This window comes from Coffea arabica, chromosome 4c, assembly GCF_036785885.1.
Source record: "Coffea arabica cultivar ET-39 chromosome 4c, Coffea Arabica ET-39 HiFi, whole genome shotgun sequence".
NCBI lineage: Eukaryota > Viridiplantae > Streptophyta > Magnoliopsida > Gentianales > Rubiaceae > Coffea > Coffea arabica.
In genome coordinates, this window is record NC_092316.1 from 3,875,570 (window position 1) to 3,899,521 (window position 23,952).

Here is a 23,952-nt window from a genome sequence, read left to right on the forward strand (position 1 = left end):
CGAGGTGTTTCTCCCTAATAAATTGGTATCAAAACTCACCTAACAAATTGGTATCAAAACTTCAGATTGTGAGATTGGATTACTCATGGGCAAATGAATTTTTCTCGGAGTTGGATCGGTGAAAATTCTCTTCTTGATAGTAAACCAAAATGCAAAGAAGTTTGGTTGGTGTTGGACCAGGTGTGCCATATGTTTGACAGGGGGTCCGGTTGATGTTAGACTAATGAGCTAAAGGTTGGCAGGGGGTTCAAAATATAGTTTGAATGTTGAAGAAGAATATGTCCATATTTGGGAGAAGAAGTAACCTTGGTGATAAAGATGAACTTGCATTGAGTATTAAGTGGACTCGAAAAACGGTTAATATGCAAGTAAGAATCCAAGACCTAATGATTTAAACTTTTGGGTCAGAGTTGGGTTCCTAACTTACATATTGGCCTCTTTGGTGGACTCTCTCGAGATGTTTCTCCGTAATACGAAATGTAGCAGCAAAAAACAAAATGCGATTGGAGCTAGTTCAACCTTAGAATAAAAACCAGGAGAGAGGTGAATCCGTTAATGCTCCGTCTTTAATATCTAGCTGCAAACTTCTAAAATGCGAGAGCTGATGCTGGACTTCAACAAAAACAAGAAACATTGAGTGAAAAAGTCGATGATAAGTTGTTTTCTTGCCGACAATAATAATAACCAAATAGAAAGTGATAACAGGACTGAGAGAGAAGAGAAGCCCACAAAACTGAAGCTGATTACTAAAAGGGAGGACCTGATAGGATAACATGGCATTTGATACCTAACAGATGGTTGGAGGAGCAGATCATGTGCCCCCTAACATGAATTTTTGGCTCTTCATTAACGTAACATGGTTGCACATGTCCATGGATATGGCAAAGGTTCAGAGTCTATTAGTTGACGGGAGACATTGCCCGTCCAATGCCCATATACAGACGTTGTGTCCGTGCACGTGTGTGCGGGCATGAATTCTCACTTCTATCGTACATATACTCCCGAAATAAAACGAGGGCTGCAAGGAATTGGCCTGATAGTCCACACAATTTAGTGCCATCATTTGTGGTTATGGTGACATGACAAGGAACAATTTACGTGATAGAGTTTTTGATAAAATTACTTGTTTAAGTATGATGTCGTTAGATATGTGCTAAATGCATTGAATAGCGCGTGATTATAAATTTTTTTTTAATGTATTTAAAATATAATAATTACTCTAAAAATATCAATTTTTCACTTCTGCTAAAAAAGCACTTTTGACTGCATAAGTTTTACTTTGCTCTAAAAATATCAGTAGTTTTGCGCTTCTACTAAAAAGTACTTTTGATATCATAAGTTTTACTTCTAAATTTATGAAATGATTCTCGCCAAATATCTTTAAAACAAACTTTTATCATTCAAAAGTATTATTAATTATTTTACCAAAAGCATCACATTCACAAAAAAGGCTCTTAATCACTTTTGGATGTTTGTTGCTTGTTGATGTAAGTTTAAGAAGTTGGACTTCCTGTTACTCTTAATTACCGATTTACAGATTATCTAAGACTGGACTCTCCGGTAATCATCATCTCGCCCTAAAGTGAACAGGAATTTTTCATTGTCCACTGTCCTCATATAGAACAGGGATTACGTACGCTTAGATTATGGAAGATAAATTTGTGATGTTTCCAAATCTGGTCTATTCTAATGAGTAATCTCAGAAGAAGAAGAATTATCTGGGTGGGTTCTTGATGATATCCAAGAGAGAAAAATTAAGTGAGCCGGATGAAGATAGGGTGGACCTGGGGGACCAAAAGTCGGCTTTCCATATAGGGTCCAGAAGGCCGGGTTGCCAGAGCTGAGCAGCACAAACCATACGTGCTGAATACTAGCATCATCAGAGATGTAAAAGCTGGTGAGAGGCCAATGAGAATGTTCCCCAGATATGCAAATGCATCATCATCAGCCCCAAAGCGTCAAGCTCTGTTCACATCGGACAGGGTAACTTCCAATTTTCACGAGTCACGCATTATTGTTTAGTAAAGGTTCTTGGGAAAAAGCATCCCAAGACGAGACTAACATTTGGTTCCCACCCTTGTTCTCTCTTCTTTCTATATCATTCTCCCGGCTCCGGGAGGATTTCTGGTTTACCTGCTTGTACTCCCGAATTGACATCTGATCAGAACATAGAGCTAAACTTTGTCCAGTAATTTTCTTGATTAATCAATTTTATCATGTTACATTTTTACGTCATGAGAAAACTTGATCCCACCTAAGATTAAAAGGGATATTTCTGATTACACATCGAGCTTTTTCTAGAAAGGAAGCTGCCAAATTGGTAGGGCGTTTGCAGTGTCCGCTTTCTGCTTTCCACACTCCTAGAGTTAAGCAGTTGATAGAGCCTCCAACTCGTGTCCAGTGCAGCATCATTCGTGAATTATTAGTAGAATACGTGTAGAAACAACTGTTAATTGATTGAACATCTGAAAATTTTGAAAAGACTAAAACTTGGACAATTGTATTTACCGGCACTAGCCTCATCATTTTGCCCTCCTATAATCAAGGGCCTGGCAGGAGGCATCCAACTGGGCAGAATGACTAGTGCATTAACGTGTAGGAACAACTCTGTTTACTGGTTGAAAAACTAAAACTTGGGTGAAAAAAAAAATTATATTAACCAGCAAGGGGTGATTTTTCAAAAGCTTTGACCGCAGAAGTTCTTCTGGAGAAAGTATCAAAGCTCAAAACCTATTTTGTTTAAATTTTACGTTCAATTTTGTTTAAAAATTATACGTTTTCAATGAATATATTTTTCAATCATCTTTTTAACTCACTACGTTAAATCGTTATCGTACATTTTTCTACCAAAACTCCAAAAAAATAATAGCAATCCAAACGGGTACGAGGAATGGGTAATCACGAATGATGAATTATAATCAGTTGGTGGGCATATGAATTATGATCATGTTCCTCCATCCTTAGCAAGCCGGGACACACACTAGATTCGATAGGTACAGGCAACGTTTGACTGGATATCACCACAGCGGTCACTGTTTACACAACAGGGCTACAACCACTTTTACCGAATTTTGACCATCGAAAGCTTTGTTCCTGAACCTGATTGATAATTGTGATTCCCCTGCCCCAAAAACCAATTACTAACACAACAAACAACCACATCGACAAAAGTTGAATGCTGTCTTGGATTATTACTGATATAGTACAACGTTATAGTTTTAGCTTCTTAGTTTAGACAATGCGCGTTCTTCCATTAGTGCGGGAGAAAACGAAAAACTGAAGAGGAATGCTACCTTTTGCTATAGTCAACATCAAGAGTTCCCGAATGCCTTTATCAAGGCATCTAAGTTCAACAAGGATGCTCTAATAGAATTTAATAATGCTACATACATAGTCTAATTCTGCATAACACAAGAAAGCTCAACTGGGCTATAATCGAGCAACTCCTGGATCATCTGCTCTATATGGTCATCTTCAAGTGACTTGAATTCTTGCCCACTGAGACCCTCCCCCTGGCTTTCACAGCGATCCTGATTCAGCGGCACAACAAATTGCATTTCGCCATCTCTCTCGCCAATGCCATCAAGAACCCTATTCCCACGAGAACCACATTGCTGCTCTTGATTTTCCTGAGCAAGCACAGGCCTCTTGTTGACCATCTTGAGAGAAGTCATGTGGCATCTTTGAAGTTTAGCTATTAGGGTAGCAGACAGAAACTTGGTTGAGGAGGAATCAGGATCACTGTCATTGTAAGCAAAATTTGTACGCGCTCTAGGCCCACACATGAGCCTGGCTGCTTCATCATAAGCTCTGGCCGCATCCTCTGCTGTCTCAAATGTGCCTAACCATATTCGAGTCTTCCTATAAACATTAAAACAAAATGCAACAGCACACTTGTCAGTATACAAAGTATGCTTACAATTGATCAAGAACTCAATATGGTAAGTAGTAACTAAAATGAAGAGAGAATACGTTATACGTACAATAAAGGATGGCGAATTTCGGACACCCAAGAGCCCCAGTGCCGCTGCCTGACTCCACGATATCGTTGTTCTGGTCTACCCATGGCTGTAACACGAGCAAATACAAAAGGGTTTTTGATAAGAAGTTGAAAAATTGCGGGTGAAATGTGTTGAGGAAGAGAATATAGTATCACTAGACGGAGATGCAGGGGAGGGGGTTGAAGAGCAGGGGACTACGGGTTTTTGTAAGCGCTCATTTCGGCCTTCACCCTTCAGCTGGCAATCAATATGGGACTGGGCCCGCGAGGCTTTCTATGACTTCTTTCCGATGGTTATTATAAAATTTATAAAACCGAGAGTTTTTCATAAAGTGAGACTTGAGACACAAAAGAAGTATTTGTAGAAAAGGTTGCCTAGAAATATTTATTTCTGTTGGAATTGAATTTAGCACTTGATTTTGTCAGTGAGAGATGTATCAGGTAGCTGCATACTCAGGATTGTAGATATTCTTGTTTGACAATTGCATGAATGGCTGAGTAGTGCACTCTCTCTCTCTCTCTCTCTCTCTTTTTGGGGTAGGACAATTGTGTGCCAGTACATAATCCGCTTTAACAAGCTATTTGATAGTTAACTCCCTGAGAAACGACAGGCAAAATTGATTCTTGCCTGTCAAAGGAACGTGTTGACATTCTACTACACCATTATTCTAAACTTGTATTCGCTTATATTTGTGATGAATATGCAAAACCCGTTTGGACCAGCCTTGTTTGCGGACAAATTTTTTGTCAAGTTTGTCTATTACAAGTTTTTTAAAAATTTTAACTATAATAATCTTAAAAAATTTATTAAAAATTTTAAACTATAAGCTTCAAAATATTTAAAAAAAAAACACACTTCAAAAATTTTTTTAAAAACTTCTAAAGTACAATTTTAGACAAACATAAAAAAAAAAACTTACTTGCCAAACGGGGTTGTAGTTTTGGAGAGTTTTCGTTGAGAAATATCCAGTAGCAGCGATGTAGTGTATGTGAGTTACAGAGATGATTGAGTGATATTTCAAGAAAATATTTTATTAAAAAAAATAGCAATAGAAAGGAGGCCTCGATATTCATAATTGAAACGCATAAAAAAAAAGTTATTTTCGTCTATCTATTATTGCTAGATATTTGTAACAGAACGACGTCTGTGAGCCATAAGGGTGATAGATGCACCAAAATGTAGGTGAAATGTACCTTTCTTCAAATTTAAGTGTCCGTTCTCTATAAAACACTAGGGAATGGCTGGAGGGATTTTTTTTTTATGCAAATAAGAGCTAGAGGCACTATGCTTGTAATTTATTGCACTGCATTATGGACAAAGTTACGTGGCTCACATCACATTTACTAAACATAGGAAACCTGCCCATATGCCTCATTCTAAGGCAAAGACAAAAGAAATTGTAGATAGTAGTGTATCTGTTCTGTTTATGTCAATTTTACATGCATTTTACGGGCGTGGTGTAGTGTTTGTAGCTGCTATTTTTGACCATCTTCCCTTGTGCTAGATTACGCAATCCAAGAATGCAACAAGGATGTTGACGTTGCTTTCTTTTTTGGTAAGTTGTAGTACAATTGTTTCCTCGATGACCATTAAGCCAATAAGATCGGGTCATTTCTACCTTAATGGTGACCACTTGATGCCCCTTCAAATTGCAGGCCGCCAATTGATAATAATAATGACTCCTCGAAACTTAATGCTTGATTAATGATCCATGTTTCAAAATGTAACGTTTAAGTAGTTTGTTTCAAAAAAAAAAAAAAATTGATCCATGTTAAGCGTCTCGAGTTTTTTTTTAATATATATATTATAACAATTTGATATATCTGAACTAGAAAAATAATTGAAAAATATGTTAACAAAAAATATAAAAATTTTTCTACGGAAAACAACCATCCAAGAGGCCAACAACTAGTGAAGACCATGGACAAGATTTAATAACTCTTTCGAGTAATTGTTATTAATCTTCGTTGCAATAATGCATCTTCAAGAACAACTCCAAACTAGGGGAAACACTATAAGTTAACGAACATCATGATATTGGAAAAAAGAGAGAGAGAGAGAGCAGTAGTGTTTCAAGCATGATCAAGTATCTCGTGGTTTCTTAAATAAACAGCTAATTAAACAAACTATATATGCATGATTTGAGTGGTGGTATGTACGTCGAGGAATAATGTGCATTTCTTACAACAAATCCAATCATGCATGCAAGTGTGCTCTCTAATTTCATTCGCACGCATTAGAGAATTAACACAGCTTGGGGTGCAGTTAAAATTACAATTTACGAGCACAATAATAATAACGTTTTTTTAAAAAAAAAAAAAAAAAGAGGGTTGATGATGATGATACCTGATTTTATACACAAGCACAATGATATCGCTCATGCACAAATTTTCATGATGACTTTCATCGCACTAGAAGAAAATTTCTACTAGTTTTGTCCATCCGCGCTCGGTGTATCAGGTATGCCAAATTGTCATCTAATCAAATCTTATCACTTTCCTTTTCGTGCATGGTAGTCTATGCTTGACAGAGAATGGTCGACAAAAGAACCTGCAGGCTATTGATTTTTCCTGCAATTTTGTTTTCAGCCATCACATTCCAACTCTTCTCTTTTGCATGGACTAGTTCCAACTTTATACGTACCTTTCAGACTAGCTTGAATTGGTTGTATCACCAGTCAAATTTTAAGTTTCCAGAAACATACAAGGCAATTAAGTTTTTTGATCATCGCTCATGCATGATATATAATTAATCTTCCATATGTGTCTTCAAAAAATGAGCTTTGAACTCCAAAAGGATCGCAATTTTCAAGGATGCTAAATCAAAGCCGTCTCCTTGAGCTCTGACATTTCTGATCAGGCATTATTTGCAGGGACGAGGGGCCTGGACGGTTGTCAGAGACAACCGTTCCAGGCAGTTCACGGTCAGGATGAAGCTTCAAAAATTTGTGCGACTCAGATCACGTTTTGTAACTCAATTTTCACGTCGTGTGGGCCTACAAAAATGTTGTTCTATTTTACTCGCTGTTGTTTAATTGTTACACCTTGTACAGATGATGTTACACCATGTACAAATGGTGTTACACCTTCCGGAGCGGTTATTCTGACAACCGCTCCAGTCCCGCGTCCTGTATTTGCAGGAGCTGCCAAAGACTGTTGCCTGCGTTATCCTGAATTCAAGAAAACGAAACTTCTGCTCGTATGAAAACATCTTTTGAAATGTTAAAGATCTCTGAATGAATGGAAGACTATGAAGCCCTATATATATATGCATAAAACAATCACAATCTGCTAACTAATTGAAAAAAGTAAGATTGCGCGTGCATTGAGAATCAGAGAGATAAGAAAGATCCAACCCAAAAAAAATAAAATTTTTTTTATTTGTTCCTTTCTTGACATACACTCAATGGCTAGAGAGAGAGAGGTCACCTTTAGATTAATTCTAGGGGGCATTTGTGTTCGTCCAACATTATAAAACATATCACAAAGTGATTCACTTCTCTAATGCAATTCTAATGATTGTCAAAAGACAAGAAAACATTAACACCATCCATTGTGTGCCACTCAGCAACTGGGCCATGCTATGATTGGAGGATTGGAAGTGAAAGGTAAATTTAATTTGATCGAATATGCAGTTTTAATGATATGTTACCTCAAACTTTTCTTTTTCCTCCGTAGTCCAATCCGAGTTCGAGGATTCACATCTAGCAACTTATTTTTGTCCAAATCAACATCCCATAATTTGACTCAAAATACTCCAATCGCATCAAAAAAAAAAAAAAAACAACACTTCTGTGGTCGGCTGTGGACTGTAAATGAAACTGAAAATGAACTTGACGTTACAATTAATGTTGAAGTTGAGTTTCAACTTGTAGCTGTCTCGACACGATTGCAATAGTTTTTGTATGGTTGTTGAATTAATTATAAATCGAGCTAACTTAATTTTGAGTAGAGCTTGAAAAACCTAATTTATATGTGTAATTGTGCCAAACTAAAATTCAAAATACCGTTGATACTGGTGTTCGTATTGAGAGAAAAAAAAACTTAAATATCTTCTTACAAACTTAAAAAACCCTGATGTTAACATCGAAACTAGATGAAGGCACGTTTATGATAAGTGATGCATTAGTTTCATATGTAGAATCGATTTTAATAAACTTTTAAAACAAAATAAAAAAAAAAAGCTCGGAAATATAGTAGTTTGGATCCTTTAAAAAGTTAAACAATTACCCAAAAAAAAGAAAAAATTCAGTTACCCAGCCCACCCAATTGGTTCAACAGACCCAAAAAGCATTTGAGCAACCTCCACTGAACAAGTTAAGCCCACAAGCCCAATGCCAATACCCGCTCCTTTCGAACCCCACGGCCACCATCTCCCCTCTCCTCACCAGCACAGTACCCGCTGCCCTGTCCTGTCCTGTCCTTCCCCCGCGATAACCTTCTGCTTGCCTCAAGCTGCTGCAGTCGCCCTCCGCCGCCTGTCACCTTCTCCTTGCTCATGGAAGCTTCGCTCGCCATTCTCATTCCCCTTTTCCTGTTTTCTACCCACTTGCTAATCTTTTAAGGGTTTTCAGCAGACGAGTTTGGCCTGAGGTATGGAGCTTCGTTCATGTTGTTGGTGTATTTTTTCTACATTGAGCTCGTTCAATGGATTTTACTTATCAGTTTGTTCGGGATGCTGTTGGAGTATTTTCATTGCCTTTTATCACTAATTTTAGTAAAGCTGAATTTGTTTAAAATTTCGTCCCGAGTTGAAACGGTTCGAATCGGACAATTCCGACTTTTTTGACGCACCACGAATCGTGACCCACCGATTGTGGAGTTGATCGTTCTCGAACGGCCAGCTAGTTCCGGTGACAACTAGTCCGATGCGGACAAGACATTGAAGCATTTCAATAGCCCTTTTTTTTCTGTGCGAAAATTTTTGGCGGTGTCAATTGGTTTGGGCTCAATGATGTGATTTTTCGAAAATATTTTGGATGATTTTCTGGTATATAAGTCAACTGCACGTCCAAAAAAAAAAATTGCAAAGGCACTTTTATGGTTTGCGAGCTTGCCCTCGACGCAATGTTTCTAGCGATTAGGCACAAAAAGTAGTTTTGAAGGACTAAGGGTGAACTCCATGATTGCATAGTAAATTCCTGTTAGATTCACAATTGAATTACTCCAGAGAATTCATTTTGTATTAGTAAAGTTCACTTTTTGTGGGACTTGTGATCCTGCTGCTTTCGAGGGCAACTAACTCTAGTTTTAACTGGTACACTTCGTGCAAGTATAAATAAAAAATTTGTTAGTTATTCTTAGTGATGCATTCAGTCAAATGATCAAACCCAGTAGATAAAAATGACTCCATGTTGGTGGCAAAGATTGCAAACTCAATGTCTATGAAATGCATTCAGTGGTAATGGTTGTGTATGATGTGGTAGCAGAGTGTCTATAAAATTTATTAAGTTTTAACAAGTAGGTTCCTTAGAGAATAGGTTCCACATTTAACCATGTATTGTTAATGTTGGGCTTGCTCTTTTACTTTGCCAATTGTAGGAATTTGTTTGAAACGATTGAGTTATAGTTTGATGCCCAATATTGAGGCTAAGCTATATTCATGTCCTGTTGCTGAATTGCTTGTTCGTGTCTTAATATGATCAATTGCCGGGGGTGGCCCCATTGTCTGCTGGATTTTTGAATAATGTAAAGTGTGGAAAAGAATGAAGCCTATTCTTTTAATTAAAATTTTGTTATGCACAATGTGATGGTCCTTTTCGAATATGTATATGTAATTTTCTGTGATATTCATTTTACATGTGTTGTTTTCAGAGGCTTGTGAAAAGCAAAGTTCCATAGATTCAGCACAAGGATGGAGGCTGATTTGGGGAGTTTGGATCTTCTTTTACTAACTCCATATCAATGTAAAAGAAGAAAATTATCTCCACATGGAAAAGCTGCTTCTTTGTCATGTCAGGATCTGAGTAGGATTGAATCTTTGTTCCCAACCCTGCAATCAGCCGATTATTTCACTGAACCTAGCTTGAGTAAGCTTGTTACTCAGGAGGCCTTATATCCTGGTTATTGCAGCAGAGTTAGGGATTTTACTGTAGGAAGGTATGGTTATGGATGTGTAAAGTTTATTGGGGAGACTGATGTTAGATGGTTGGATTTGGATCAGATCATCAAGTTCTGGAGACATGAGGTGGTTGTCTATGAAGATGAAACTACCAAGCCTGCCATTGGTCAGGGCCTAAATAAAGCAGCTGAAGTAACTTTAGTACTGCAAACAAGAACTTCAAGAGATAGCTGCAAAAACCAGTCAACAAGAGTTGTGGAGAAGCTGAGGCTCAGCACAGAACGACAAGGTGCAAAATTTTTGTCTTTCAATCCATCAAATGGTGAATGGAAATTCCTTGTTCAACATTTTAGCAGATTTGGTTTGAATGAAGATGATGAAGAAGACATAACCATGGATGATGTGACTACTGAAGTTCAAGCTCCTTTGGAAATGAACAGTGGAGACATTTCAGACATTGATGAAGAAACTGCTTTTGTTGATGCACCTTCACTTTCACATTCTCTTCCTGCTCATTTAGGGCTTGATCCCGCGAAGATGAAAGAAATGAAAATGTTGATGTTCCCTTCAGAGGAAGAGGATGAGGAATCCAATGGCATGATTTCATACCAGAGGGAACGACTGAATAAAGAATCTGTGAAATCTCCTTTAAGACAGTCTTCTCAGCAGATAGTGAACAAAGACAGTCCTCCTTTAGTTCGCAAGACCCCACTAGCTTTGATTGAGTATAACTCTGGAAGTTTTGGCTCAAGCTCTCCTGGATCAATTTTAATGGCCAAACAGAATAAAGGTGTCCTCCTAAGGACAACAAAAGCTGAAGGTTTCAGGCTTGATCTGAAGCAACAAACACCAATAACTGGTAACCATTCTGGGAATATTGTTGATGCTGCATTATTCATGGGCAGATCGTTTCGAGTAGGCTGGGGTCCTAATGGCGTTCTTGTTCATTCTGGTATGCCAGTTGGCAGTAGTGGCTCTCAAAGTGTTTTATCTTCAGTAATTAATTTAGAGAAGGCTGCAGTGGACAAAGTAGCACGAGATGAAAATAACAAAATTAGAGAGGAGCTTGTTGATTTTTGTTTTGAGTCTCCACTTAGTCTTCACAAGGAAATGAGTCATGAGACGAGGGATGTTGAAGTTGGATCCTTTAAACTAAAGCTTCAAAAAGTTGTCTGCAATCGATTCACACTCTCAGAGATTTGCCGTAGCTATATAGGGATTATTGAGAGGCAACTTGAAGTTACAGGGTTGTCTTCTGCTTCTCGGGTTTTACTGATGCACCAAGTAATGGTCTGGGAATTGATAAAAGTTCTTTTTTCCTCAAGGCAAATGAACAGACAATTGAAATCTGTGGAAGTGGACCATGAGGGAGACATGATGGCTGATGCTGGGGAAAGTTCTCCTGAAGTTGACTTGGATGCACTTCCATTAATCCGGAGAGCTGAGTTTAGTTACTGGCTTCAAGAGAGTGTTTGCCACCGGGTACAGGAAGATGTGAGCTCCTTAAATGAATCTAGTGATCTGGAGCACATATTCTTACTCCTAACTGGCCGCCAGTTGGATGCTGCTGTGGAGTTGGCTGCATCTAGAGGAGATGTCAGACTAGCTTGTCTTTTGAGCCAGGCTGGTGGGACCACTGCCAACCGTTCTAATATTGTCTGGCAGCTTGATATTTGGAGAAACAATGGGATGGACTTCAATTTTTTTGAGGAAAATAGGATGCGTCTTCTTGAATTGCTTGCTGGCAATATCCAAGGGGCCTTGCATGATGTTAAAATTGACTGGAAGAGGTTTCTGGGAGTGTTAATGTGGTATCAGCTTCGACCTGACACTTCTTTACCCATTGTTTTCCACACATATCAACAGCTCCTTGACAATGGAAAGGCTCCATGTCCAGTTCCGGTGTATATTGATGAGGGACCAGTAGAACAGGCAGTAAAATGGCGTGCAGGAGAACATTTTGATCTTGCTTATTATCTTATGCTTCTTCATTCTTCTCAAGAAAATAAGTTCGGCTATCTAAAGACCATGTTCAGTACCTTTGCTTCAACAAATGACCCACTTGACTGCCATATGATTTGGCATCAGCGTGCAGTTTTAGAAGCTGTGGGCACTTTCAGTTCTGATGATCTTCACATTCTTGATATGGGACTTGTTTCTCAGTTGCTCTGTTTGGGCCAGTGTCACTGGGCGATCTATGTGGTGCTCCACATACCCCATCACAAGGATTATCCTTACTTACAGGCTATGCTTATCAGGGAAATCCTCTTCCAATACTGTGAAGACTGGAGTAGTGATGACTCACAGCGACAATTTATTCAGGATTTAGGAGTTCCTTCAGCATGGATGCATGAAGCTCTAGTAAGTCGCTCTGTTTCTTTCAAGTCTGTACATTCCTTTAGCTTGGCGTAGATTACTTGTGTTATGGTTGGGAAGCTGCAGAGATTTTTCCCAGCTCTGACAGGTTTGAGGAATTTTTATTTTGGGCTTCCTTTACAGGTGCAGTAGAAATGTAACATTAAGGAGTCAAATTGACTCGTTCTGCTCCACTTCTGGTTGTCATAGTTCATTTGCTTAAAGGGGAAAAATTAAGAGCACTATATAGGGGTTCCATTCTGCTGATCTTTTTTTTTTCAATTTAAAATGCATGCAGGCAACGTACTTCAATTACTATGGAGACTTTTTCAACGCCCTAGAACACTTCCTTGAATGTGGGAACTGGCAAAAGGCACACTCAATCTTCATGACTTCAGTTGCTCATTCTCTGTTTTTGTCAGGTGAAAGACTCGAAGCTACATTTTCTTTTTCTTCTATCTATTACTTCACTATGTTGCTCATACTGGCTGATACAATTTTTGTTCTTTTGGAGCATGTGACAGTAGTTTCCCTCAAGAATTAGATGCTTGCCACCTTATTACCAAAAAATTTACAAGTGGTTCAGATATAGTGCCTGCAAGGAGAAATTTGGAGTTTCTTCACAGCATGCTTTTGAATTGATTTAACCATTCTATATTTGTGTACATTGATTATAGCAGCGTAGGTAGAGTCACATGTCTCTGCTTTCTCTCTAGTTGTCATTAGTTTAGAACTTCGATTAGATCTCTTTTGAGAAGGGAGGCTTGGTTAATTGATTTGAGCTTATGCAAGTTTGGCACACTTGAACTCCTGGTATGGTAGCATAGAGAGGGTTGAAACAATTTTTCAACCTAGTTTTTCAAGGGGAAGCTCAGTCTGAGTTATAGGTCGTGTCTTTCAAATTTGACCAAATAAAAGTTTGATGAAGAAAACTATAAATGTTATTTTTGTGGGAGCTTGGCATTTTTTTTTTCACTATATATTCCTAGTTTACTGTTCATAAGGCTTAATTTTTTAACAATAAGTGGTAGCAAATAGTGCTAGTCCTTTTCTTTTTCTTTTTCTTTTTTTAAAATTAAACACTTTATAGTCTTGAAAGCGATAACACACTAATTTTTTTAGAGAGACCTTTCTAATCCATTAAATGTTGAGTTATGCTCCTACAACCGGTACTTTTAGGCAACATTCTGTGTCAGAATGAGTCTGCTTAGATTTGCTTTTTAATTTCCTAGCTTGGTATGATCTCTTCTTCTTTTTGTTTTTTTGGTAATATATATTGTCTTCGATTTTATATTTGCACTATTTAGGTGGTAGTAGAACATTCTTTTCCATTAAAATATTGGGCAATCATTTACATTCTGGGCCAATGGTTTACATCAAGAGATCTTCTTTGCTGCTGTTTGATGGTATTGTTTAATCTATTAAAATATCCCTACTTTTTGCAGCCAAGCACTCAGAGATATGGCGGCTCGCTACTTCCATGGAAGACCACAAGTCAGAAATTGAAGATTGGGACTTAGGAGCTGGAATGTATATTTCATTTTATTTGTTAAGGAGCTCTTTGCAGGAAGAAAGCACCACAATTAATGAACTGGTACAATTATCCTTGGAAAAGCTGCAAATGTTTGTTAGGGCGTTCCATATCTCAAGATTACATGTGTCAGCTGAATGAATGATTTCAATGTTAAAACTCAGATCTCACATGTCATGAAAATTTCACCACACAATTCTCCTTGACATGTTCCCTGATATACCATTCTCTGCCTTGTGTTCCCTCAGCATATGTTTGTGCTTTGTGTGAGGACTAATGAGCACGGTGATGGTTGCAGGATAACCTAGAGAACAAAAATGATGCCTGTGCAGACTTCGTTGGTCGAGTGAACAAGTCTTTGGCAGTTTGGGGTAGCAGATTGCCTACTGACTCAAGGTATTGATAGTATTTTCTTCTTCCTTTTTTTTCTTTAATCCTTTGGAATTTCTATTTGGATACGCAAATAAGGTAACTATACATTATAAATGTGTATAATTTGAACTGAAATGATCAGTTATAGGATGGATTTTGCTTATTTTCTACTTCATCTTTATCCTTTTCTCTTGGGGGGATGTTGAGTTAATGGAAACATGGAAGCAAGTTGGACGCTTAGCATTGAACTTGTTCATTTACCTTGTACAAGTAAAAAAAATTTTGTATTTGGATAACTATTTTGTCCTTTTTCTGTGGAGCTCAGTGAAGTTGAACTAAAGTTTTTGTTTAAAATTATTCCAATCTCCTCCTGTGCTATCTATAACCGCTTTTCTAGTTGATGTGCTGTATAGGGCATCATCTTGCTTTTGATTTCCTGTATTTTTACGGTTCTTGCGGGTTTCTTGTTTATTGGATTGTTCCTTCATTTAATTATTTAAGCATCTTCACGACGTACTGGCGTCTCAGGGTGGTTTACTCAAAGATGGCTGAGGAGATCTGCAATGTGCTTGTGTCTGAAAGCGGTGAGGGTTCAGGCATTGAAGTTCAGTTAAGCTGCTTCACGACCATATTCAGAGCACCCCTCCCAGAAGACCTTCGCTCATGCCATTTGCAAGATGCCGTCTCATTATTTACCAGTTACATCTCAGAGGCTGCCCCCCAGTAGTTCGCTTCGCTTCCACTTTGTTTGGCCAACCTTTTGTGGTTTTAAAGTTTCGGTATTTGTATGCTAAAATTCAGTAGTATCTTTGTACAATTTTCTTGAAAGCCAGACAATTTTTGTTCTTTCCTTTGGAGGAATTTTGGCGTGTAATTAGATTTTTGAAGAGGTCGGGTGACATATACGGCATGTTAGTAGAATTGAAGTGTCAGTCTGGCTGGTTGATAGAGCACACGGACGTATTTCAGGACCTGATGATGACCGGAGGTGGACAAATGGCTACTTTCGTGCCATCTGAGCATTCCATGGGAAGTCAAGTTCTCAAAGTTCATACATGCCAAATTAACGTAGTATATTTTATTGCTTTGCCACTTACCCTGAAAAATACACAATTTACCTATTTTTTGAAATCTATTTTGCTCAAATTTTTCTTTGGGAAAGGGGATTTTTTGTTTTTTTTTTTTTTGGGGGCATATAAAATTTTACAAAATAAAATAGAAAAAAACTAGACCAATGAAGAAGTGAGAATTTACTTTTATACCAATTGATTGATACCGATTCTTCTCTTCCAAAACTTGTCTAAGTTTTTCAAATTTGAGTTAAAAAATAAGAAAGTTTCAAGACTTCAAGAAAAAGAATAGTGCAGGAAAATCTCGAAATTCACCACCTAAAGTGGACAATTTTAATTAGTGAAAATCAAGAAGTAAAACGTTTGAATTTGGACATTCTAAAACTCTTTTATTTTTTGTTTTTTTTAAGGTGTAAAGTGGGAATCTAGGAAAATAGAGGGTTGAAAATTGGGGAATGCTCAAGTAGTCATCAGAACAGAAGACGTCACCAATCCTTAATCAGACAACGACCGATACGCGCACCCGCTGCTACAGTACGCCGCTCTTTGCTCTTTAAAATTAGTAGAGTAGCAGTACAGCTACAAATTGCGGATTACTAATCCAGCTCAGGAGTCCCTCTCTCTCGAGTCGGGGGAACAGCTTTTCGAGCGACGACTGCCTCAGCATCGTTCGCTCGAAGGGTTAAATTCCGCGTAATCGCAAATTCTCTCTCTCATCTCGATAGAGTTCTCGACGAGGAGGAGCAGAAGAGGATGCCTCGCAATTCATCAAGAAAAGGTCCCTCCAATTCTGCTACCTCCACCAATTCTTCCTCGGCGGTCGATCTCTTTCGCTCTGGTGATGATCCTTTCGTTTTTTTCCTTTTAATATATATCTGGAGTTGAATTCTTTCTTTTATAAATTGGAATTTGATCTTCTTCCCCTTCAAAAAATTTTTTTTTTTTTCTGATTGACATATCAGTAGTGTTCATGATGACTTGATGCTTAATTCTGCTTAATTGGACTGAAACTCCCGTATGGGAAGTTTTCTCTCTGTCGCGCATTACTAATATCTATGCTGACTTAAAATATTTCTCTTTGCTTTTTTTGGGTACTTTTATTTTCGTTGTTTGCTTTTTCTTTCTGCTTTTGGAAGCTCAGTTGGTATGGATAATATTTAATTGAAGATTATAGCCATTGTTTGCAGCTTTTTTTTTTGTTATAGAATTTGTGGTGGAGCTAGATTGGCGTGTCATTCCAAGGATAAGGCTTGAATGTTGTGCTTAGGTAAGTAATTATGCAAGGAAAATTGTGATGACTAGAGTAGTTCTTGGATTCTTAGATTGAAAATTTTGTAGAGACCTCATACTATAGTATTTTGAATTTCAGTTCTTTTGATAAATTTCTTTGACTAGAATTTCGTGTTGACTTTGTGTCAAAGGACTGCTTTTGATCGTTCGCTTTGAGGAGAGTGGGAGTAATCGAAGTAGAGGCTTATGATATGCTCTTATGCTTTCAAATTTGGATCACTATTAGCTTCACTAAGAAAGAAAACAAAAACATAAGGTTGAGCTTGGGAATATGCTGTCTTTGTGACATGTCCTCTTCTTTGGTGAACTTACATCCTGGATGATCTACTTTTGAGTTGGATATCAAGCCCAGTTAATGGTTTTCAGAGCATGTCGATTTGATAATAAGGGTGTGAACTTTAGCCTAAAAAATTATCAAGGTATGATTTTGAGGTGCCAGCTAAGGACTAAGAGAGTAAAAGGACACAACATTGCATTTTCTGCTGCTTGAAGCAATTAGCATTGGAATAGCCATAGTTCAGGACGGGTTAGCAAGAGTGGCTGGGAGGTTGGGAATGTTTTGGACTGCACAGAGTCAACAAGATGAACTTTAACAGGATAACTTGTCTTCTCTAGGCTGACAACTTCATGGTCTCACTATTCTTTTTATCTTTGTTCTTTTCTTTACTTGTCAATTAACAGCATAAACTTGTCTTCTTTAGGCTGAGAACTTCATGGTCGCTGTTCGTTTTCTCTTTGTTTTTTTCCTTTACTTGTGACCTTGTTTTTCCTTTTATTTTCTTTTGTTGGTGATGGTTAATGGAAGAATAAGGGTTACAGCATATAGTTAAATGGTGCATATCTCCCTATTTCCCCTCCACCCTCAAAAAAGAAAAGAAGAAGAATTCAAGAAAAGATCTAGTGTCAAAGACTTGAGAAACCCTCATATAAACCATTTGTTAGCCTTCTGCCTAGGACTTTTGATGTCAGTTAATGATTGTAAGAAAATAATGATATTAGGACATTTGCCTGAGCTTCTTGGTGAAGTAGTGTTGTATTCTACATCTTAAACTCAATTGAGTTGTGCATTATCTTTATTTTTCATATAAACAAAAAAAATATGAACAAATTTGCTCGTTTGGCTGATTTGTTGTAAGGTACTTGATCAGTTTAATCTTTTCAAAATTATTTTCTTTTGGATAACTAGTGACATTCTGAATTCTAAGAATATGCAATTATTATAAATTTTTCGTGTCATTTGCATTTACTAGCTGATAACGGTGATATTCTTGTCATGTGATATGATCTTGTGATACAACAGAAAATTTCAGCACATTAAACTCTCTTTTTCATCAGTTGTATTTTTAATTCTTCAGCTACAGGTAAAGCTGCCAGCAAGGAGCTGGAGCGAATCGATCAGCTCTTCTTTTCATATGCAAATAATTCATCTGGATTAATTGAGTGAGTGTGCAAATTACATTTCCTATTCTGTCCGTGTCATTTGAGCAAGTCTGTGAATTACATTTTATATTCTGTCCATGTCATTTTGTGATATATTTTTCACCCTACTGATTGAATTAAATCTTATAATCTTCATCCATTATTGGGATGACACTTCTCTCAGACCATCAGTTTTCTGCTTTTGAATCAAGAATTTTTCATGTTCATGCTGTTCATCGTGTCATTGACTAGGTTGACTATATTTTTTTTTTGACGAATGGCTGGAAGCAAATATGAGTTCAAGCAACAATAGAAGCACATTGAACATTGAACATTTCACTTCTTTTCACATGTTCTATAACATGTGTTAGTGATTATGCTATAAGAATTGCTGTCTAGTTGAATACAATTCTAAAATTCTCTCTTCTTAGGAGTTGGGTGATTGTATAATTGTCATTTCTGATTGTTTCCTTGACTAGCCCTGAAGGAATTGAATCTTTTTGTTCTGATTTGGAGGTGGATCATACTGATGTCCGGATATTAATGCTGGCATGGTAATTTTTCTTTTCAGTTGTGATTTTCATTCACATAGTTTCTTGTAGTTCTGAAATACTGGTGAATGTTAATCTCAGGAAAATGCAAGCTGAGAAACAAGGATACTTTACCCTGGTAAGAAAGCAAAACCGAGAGCATGAAGTATTATGATAGAGCACTATCTGTTGTGGCTTTGGCTTCTTTTGGAATGGAATCATGTTTGACTCTTTGATTTTGATATTTTTAACTGCAACAAACCTCTTGGATAATGACAATTAATAACATTAAGATGGATGAGGAGTTGCATCTTTGTCAATAGTGACCGCAGACCAACTATTGAAAAGATGACTAGCATCTGTTTGACTATGCCTTTGGGCTTTTGGCTCCTAAATGATGCTTCATTTGTCGTAATATGTGAATGAAGAGAATTAATTTTTATCCTTTTAATTGCTATGACTCTTGAATCCAAACAGAGCCCTATGATTTTCTAGATTTCTTGAGTTAATGAAGCCACTCTCTTTCTAGGATGAATGGAGAAGAGGTCTCAGAGCATTGCGAGCAGATACAATTGTTAAACTGAAAAAAGCACTTCCTGACCTTGACAAAGAGGTTAAATTATTTTTACTCTACAACTTTGATAAGCTAATGGTATCATGTCTTGATGCTCCCTAGAAAGAGAGTGACCAAGGGAGATTTGGTTAGTTTTGCTTTAACCTTTTTCCTATGTATTTTATAGGTTAGGAGGCCGTCAACATTTGAGGATTTCTACACATATGCGTTCCAATATTGTCTAACAGGTGAAATTCTGTCTGTGCAAGTGTTGTCATGTTTTTGAAATTGGTACTCCCCTTTTCTCCTTCTCACCTTCTATTCTCTGATTTTTTTAGAGGAAAAACAAAAGAGCATTGATATTGAGAGTATATGTGTTCTACTGGATCTTGTTTTGGGATCCCGATTTGGACCACAAGTTGACTATTTGGTTCAGTATCTTAAGGTGAGTAAATATTCTTCTTTCATAACACTTAAATTGAAAGTTATTCTTATTCCAAGATAGCCATATCATTCTCAGGACTTTGCATTTAATTTTAATGAAGAAACCTTATTCACATAGTTGTTTTGCTGCCCTCTTTTTAAGAATTGAGTATTACATGATCTTAGCATGTCTGTGGTGTATGTGAACTTCTGCAACTTGCCATGATGTGGTACCACAGAGGTGACATGGTTCCTTTTTGTCGTAATTAATTATTATTGTTTGCAATTTGAGTTAATTTTACGGGAACCGCTGTGGGATTTTATTGTTTTGAGCAAGAGGTGAAATAGGTAATCTTTGCTAATACTTTTGTGGCTTTGATTTTTCTGCAGACACAGACTGATTACAAGGTTATAAACATGGATCAGTGGAAGGGGTTTTATCGTTTTTGCACTGAGGTAGGTTTGTGTTGGTTCTTTCATTTTTATTCCCCAGATGTTTGTCAAATCTTCTGGTATAGATGATCATCTCGTATTGGGATTCATGTTGATGATTCTGACACTGGTCTAGTTTGTGGGTATCCTCCGTTTTAGTTACATGAACACCCTATATGTTAAATTACATTGTTTGTAACCTCATCCCACTGCATGATTTTGAATTCTTGACCTTCTGAGCTTGATGGTTCTTGTGACAGATAAGCTTCCCAGACCTTAGTAACTATGACCCGGACTCTGCTTGGCCCTGGATCTTGGATAATTTTGTTGACTGGATGAGAGCGAAGCAGGGTTAAGGTTAAATTTAGATGCAAACTTAGCCTTCCTCCCCAAAATGCCATCCTCAAAGTAAGTAATCACGTTCTCTATTCCATAGATGGGGATGCTCAGCGGTCTCAAATGTGACAAGAGGCGTCATTGCACAATCTATTGGCTATGTGACTTTCACGTGTGTGCGGGACCAGATATGTTGATCCTCAAGCACAAGTTTAGCGCATGGGCTGTTAAGAGTCTTGTCACAATATTATGCTTAGCATTGTTATGAGATGAATTCAGATCTTCTTGGGAGAATGCATTACCATTATATGACATAATTGATATGCTTGCAGGATTCAAGCAAGACTATACACATCAAGTTGGCTGCCTTCTGCACCATGTTCTGTTTAGAAGCTTTTGCTTTTATTTTTACTGATTGATGTTCTTTCTTTCCTTTTTTTTTTTTTTTTTTTATTGGGTGTGGGGAACAGATATAAAATGAAAGGTGCCTTATTCCTGCAGAACTGAATCTCTTGCTAGAACAGCTTCGCATCTAGTTGCTTCTGTGTTATATGGAAAACTTGTTACTACTATATAAAAGTTTCAATATAGTCGTCTGCTTGTGTTTTGCGCTCCCTGTTCTTTATTGGCATTTTACAGCTGCTTTATACGATGCCTTGAGCAGATTTAGCGGTGGCAGGAAGATGATATGATTGAATGGTAAGCTGGTGGGACCTGTTTCAGGTACTGCTGGGACTTTTTGCAGCTAAAACGCAGAAAGTTGGGGGACAGTGGTCGGTAAATCGAGAAAAGGAGTCCCCATAATTCAAAAAGCAGTTGAAGTAATATCTACTTTACACGCAAATATTCTCAAGAAATCAGCCAAGCCCCCGTGACATTGGATGTGGAATACCATGAGTCGATTAGGGCCAGCAACCGCTAATGAGGAATTGCATGTCTTAGTTTGGTTAACAACTACTTTTGACTGTTGGTAGATGCCCTCACCCTGGTGCTTAATTCCTCAACGAACTGGATTTGACGGGAGTAAACCAGGAACCTATAAATCTATCTAACCAGCGTGAATGAATAACAGAAATGTGAAAAATCTGGGTGTGAAGCGACCCACTTTATATTTTGAGTTCCTTTAGTGTCTGTAAAATGAAAAAGAATCAGAAATGGAACGCCCAACTCACTGGATGGAACGCCGAGGCGTGGTTCTAAACACTTTAGTTATGATATTATGGCACAAAAAAAATGGGGTCCGACAAGTTAATGGTACTTTTTAGGTGCATTTTCAGGTCCAAATAATCCAAGGACTCTGAATGTACAAATATGACAAAAGTTTCTTGAGAGGGGTAAGCACTATAGATCACCCGGGATGGGGGAAAAAATTAAAAAAAAAGGTTTCATATAAACCCACATGAAGACATCTAGGAAGAACTAGAGCCAGGAATCAATGGTGAAGATGGAGGATGAGAGGTTCTACTTGGATCCCTATTCGTTGAATCTTGTGAGGATGAAGATGACGATGAACTTGAAGGCGAATTCGATCTTTTTGAGCGGCTCCTGAGTTTCGTTTTCTCGCTATCGCAGACCTTGTCTTCGATTGTGTGATGACCAACTTTAGTTGTGTTTAAGGTCACTGGAATGATACACTTGCAGAAGAAACCTGAGAGCCAAAAGAGAAGATACATGATGTTTTTAACTAAATCCGACACGAATAGACTCCCAAAAGCTTCTGCTAATTCAGGTAATAAGCATCAAATCAAATGGATGTTCGTAATCGTTCACACACACACACTCTCAACTTTAAATGCAGAACAACCAAAATTTGCATCTTTTCGTAGACCTTGAAATCTAGTAAAAAAATGTGATGGATTCGTGAGTTCTGGTATCCTTTTCAAACGGTAAGCAAAACTACTAGTAGTTTTTAGCCGAATGTTCTATTTGGTTTCTTCTTATAAAGAAGAAAAAAAAAACTTCGAGACTCAATCAAAACCATTTAAAAGCAAATTACAGCACACAGTTCTAGGAAGATTGCACAAAAATTTGAGATAAAAAAAAAAGAAAGCACAGAGAAAGAGGGAGAAGGTTGGGATGGAGGCTTTTACCTAGCTTGGCAAGGCGATTGACCCAGCTGGGAATTGGATTCCCAGTGAGCTTAATGCAAGCATCATTGCAGAAATGGTTACAATTCTTGGTTATGAGATTGTACGCATTTCCTCTGTACTTTTCAGCAAGCTCCTCCATCACTCCCCTCACCTGCCCTGGTGTCATTTCCGTCCATCCCATCAACAGCGCTTTCCTAAACGTGAATCCATCGCACTGCTTTGGTCCCCCTTCGAAAATTCCGGTCGTCGGATACTCATGAGCTCCAAATGCATACTCCACCCCGTGAACTGCCAAGTTCCATCCCACCCACATGATCATTAACCATTTTTACTCTGTTTGTAACCTTTTCCTTTCCTTTTCCATCTATGTAGTTATTCCTTTTCTTTCTTTGTCCCTCCTGTTCAAGCTTTCCTACGGTGTAACTTGTTGCAATTGAAATAATCAAAGAACACTTTTCTGCTCAATCTAATCAAATTCTATGTGGGTTTTTCTTTTCACCAACTATCAAGCCAATGTAGATCTGAATTTGCATAGATTCAGAGCTATAGATAGTAGCATAACAGTTACGTCTTTCAGTTAAAAATTTTTTTTTTTTTTTTTTAAAAATTCTGCCAAGCTTGAGAGAAAAGCAAGAACGAATTCTGACCTTGAACTCCGGAATGGTAGACCCCGAGGCCGAGCCAATAAGCATACCCATTAATGGATGTAAGGTCATAAACATTCAGGTACACTGGCACTGTTCCGCGGCCATTTTTAACTGAACTTTTTCTGCACAACATTCTTGAATTTACTCTGTAGTGAAAAAAAAATTTGAAAAAGAATATGCAAGAATGAATATATATATATATATATATATATATATATATGCACTAAAATTTGAATCTTTATTTGATGATGAAGAAGAGAGAAAATTGAGTTGAGCAGCTTTCGTGAATGTTATCTGTGACTACAAACCGGCGGCATATCAGTGCCGCAGCGTCTAATTTTGGCGGACGGGAAAGAATATATAAAATCTCGGGGAAGGAGAGAAATGGCCCTGAGGTTGAGTGGGAATTACAGCAAGGACCTGAGGTGATTGGTTGGAATCCCAGCTGTGTAAGTGTAATCTAATTTTTTAAAATTTTGAAAATTCTTTTTGGGAGAAAGTAACGTACATTCATTATGAGAAGTAGTGGCAGGATGTTTATTTTATTGGATTGATTAGGAGGTTAGATAGGGTGGTGAAGGGGGTTTATGAGGAGCTTAAAGCAATTTTGATTATATTAAGGTATGATTATCTGTGATTATTATTGTATACATATTGGTGCAAAGAATTGACAGAATGTGATAATCCCTGGTGCGGAGTAAGTTGTTGGGACTGGGCCATGCAAGAATTGATTTTTGATAATTCTCCTTGTCCTCCTACATCTTCTTCAAGAAGCTCTTTCTTCTTTCTTTCTTTTCCTCCCATTGCAATTAATTTCACAATTAGTAAGTGAAAAATGCAGCA

General features: G+C 37.7%; 4 protein-coding genes across 5 annotated transcripts; 2 read left to right on the top strand and 2 right to left on the bottom strand.

Annotated features, from left to right (window-relative positions):
• Window positions 1-3,277: 3,277 nt before the first annotated feature.
• LOC113740162 (ethylene-responsive transcription factor ERF003) lies at window positions 3,278-4,278 on the bottom strand. Its single transcript, XM_027267681.2, has 2 exons — window positions 3,984-4,278; window positions 3,278-3,861 (listed from the first exon to the last, which is right to left on the bottom strand). The coding sequence occupies exons 1-2, from the start codon at window positions 4,064-4,066 to the stop codon at window positions 3,396-3,398; spliced, it is 549 nt and encodes a 182-aa protein (XP_027123482.2). The 5' UTR covers window positions 4,067-4,278; the 3' UTR covers window positions 3,278-3,395.
• Window positions 4,279-8,369: 4,091 nt separating this feature from the next.
• Window positions 8,370-15,382, top strand: LOC113739640 (nuclear pore complex protein NUP96). Its single transcript, XM_027266906.2, has 6 exons — window positions 8,370-8,593; window positions 9,815-12,422; window positions 12,715-12,838; window positions 13,862-14,010; window positions 14,246-14,343; window positions 14,848-15,382. Exons 2-6 carry the CDS (start codon window positions 9,855-9,857, stop codon window positions 15,044-15,046), a joined length of 3,138 nt encoding a protein of 1,045 aa, XP_027122707.1. The 5' UTR covers window positions 8,370-8,593; window positions 9,815-9,854; the 3' UTR covers window positions 15,047-15,382.
• Window positions 15,383-15,519: 137 nt separating this feature from the next.
• Window positions 15,520-20,979, top strand: LOC113739641 (uncharacterized). Of its 2 annotated transcripts, none has more exons than XM_027266908.2 (10): window positions 15,520-16,227; window positions 16,577-16,656; window positions 18,035-18,119; window positions 18,578-18,652; window positions 18,731-18,767; window positions 19,158-19,241; window positions 19,369-19,429; window positions 19,520-19,626; window positions 19,995-20,060; window positions 20,297-20,979. In XM_027266908.2, exons 2-10 carry the CDS (start codon window positions 16,644-16,646, stop codon window positions 20,390-20,392), a joined length of 624 nt encoding a protein of 207 aa, XP_027122709.2. In that variant the 5' UTR covers window positions 15,520-16,227; window positions 16,577-16,643; the 3' UTR covers window positions 20,393-20,979. The 2 variants fall into 2 exon arrangements, with proteins under 2 accessions (XP_027122709.2, XP_027122708.2); XM_027266907.2 differs by lacking the exon at window positions 16,577-16,656 and having other exon boundaries at window positions 20,297-20,393; window positions 20,473-20,979.
• A 584-nt stretch (window positions 20,980-21,563) lies between these two features.
• Window positions 21,564-23,541, bottom strand: LOC113739644 (deSI-like protein At4g17486). The gene is made up of 3 exons (XM_027266909.2): window positions 23,110-23,541; window positions 22,463-22,750; window positions 21,564-22,020 (listed from the first exon to the last, which is right to left on the bottom strand). Exons 1-3 carry the CDS (start codon window positions 23,240-23,242, stop codon window positions 21,782-21,784), a joined length of 660 nt encoding a protein of 219 aa, XP_027122710.1. The 5' UTR covers window positions 23,243-23,541; the 3' UTR covers window positions 21,564-21,781.
• Between the last annotated feature and the right edge of the window lie 411 nt (window positions 23,542-23,952).

Coding starts and splice junctions, on each gene's coding strand:
- LOC113739644 (XM_027266909.2), bottom strand. CDS start 23,242: ATGTTGTGCAGAAAAAGTTCAGTTAAAAATGGCCGCGGAACAGTGCCA. Junction 22,751..23,109: donor CTACCATTCCGGAGTTCAAG/GTCAGAATTCGT, acceptor GGAACTTGGCAG/TTCACGGGGTGGAGTATGCA. Junction 22,021..22,462: donor CAATCGCCTTGCCAAGCTAG/GTAAAAGCCTCC, acceptor TTTGGCTCTCAG/GTTTCTTCTGCAAGTGTATC.
- LOC113739641 (XM_027266907.2), top strand. CDS start 16,143: ATGCCTCGCAATTCATCAAGAAAAGGTCCCTCCAATTCTGCTACCTCC. Junction 18,653..18,730: donor CGGATATTAATGCTGGCATG/GTAATTTTTCTT, acceptor TGTTAATCTCAG/GAAAATGCAAGCTGAGAAAC. Junction 19,242..19,368: donor TTCCTGACCTTGACAAAGAG/GTTAAATTATTT, acceptor TGTATTTTATAG/GTTAGGAGGCCGTCAACATT.
- LOC113740162 (XM_027267681.2), bottom strand. CDS start 4,066: ATGGGTAGACCAGAACAACGATATCGTGGAGTCAGGCAGCGGCACTGG. Junction 3,862..3,983: donor GAAATTCGCCATCCTTTATT/GTACGTATAACG, acceptor TAATGTTTATAG/GAAGACTCGAATATGGTTAG.
- LOC113739640 (XM_027266906.2), top strand. CDS start 9,855: ATGGAGGCTGATTTGGGGAGTTTGGATCTTCTTTTACTAACTCCATAT. Junction 12,839..13,861: donor TCATTCTCTGTTTTTGTCAG/GTGAAAGACTCG, acceptor TACTTTTTGCAG/CCAAGCACTCAGAGATATGG. Junction 14,011..14,245: donor GCACCACAATTAATGAACTG/GTACAATTATCC, acceptor TGATGGTTGCAG/GATAACCTAGAGAACAAAAA.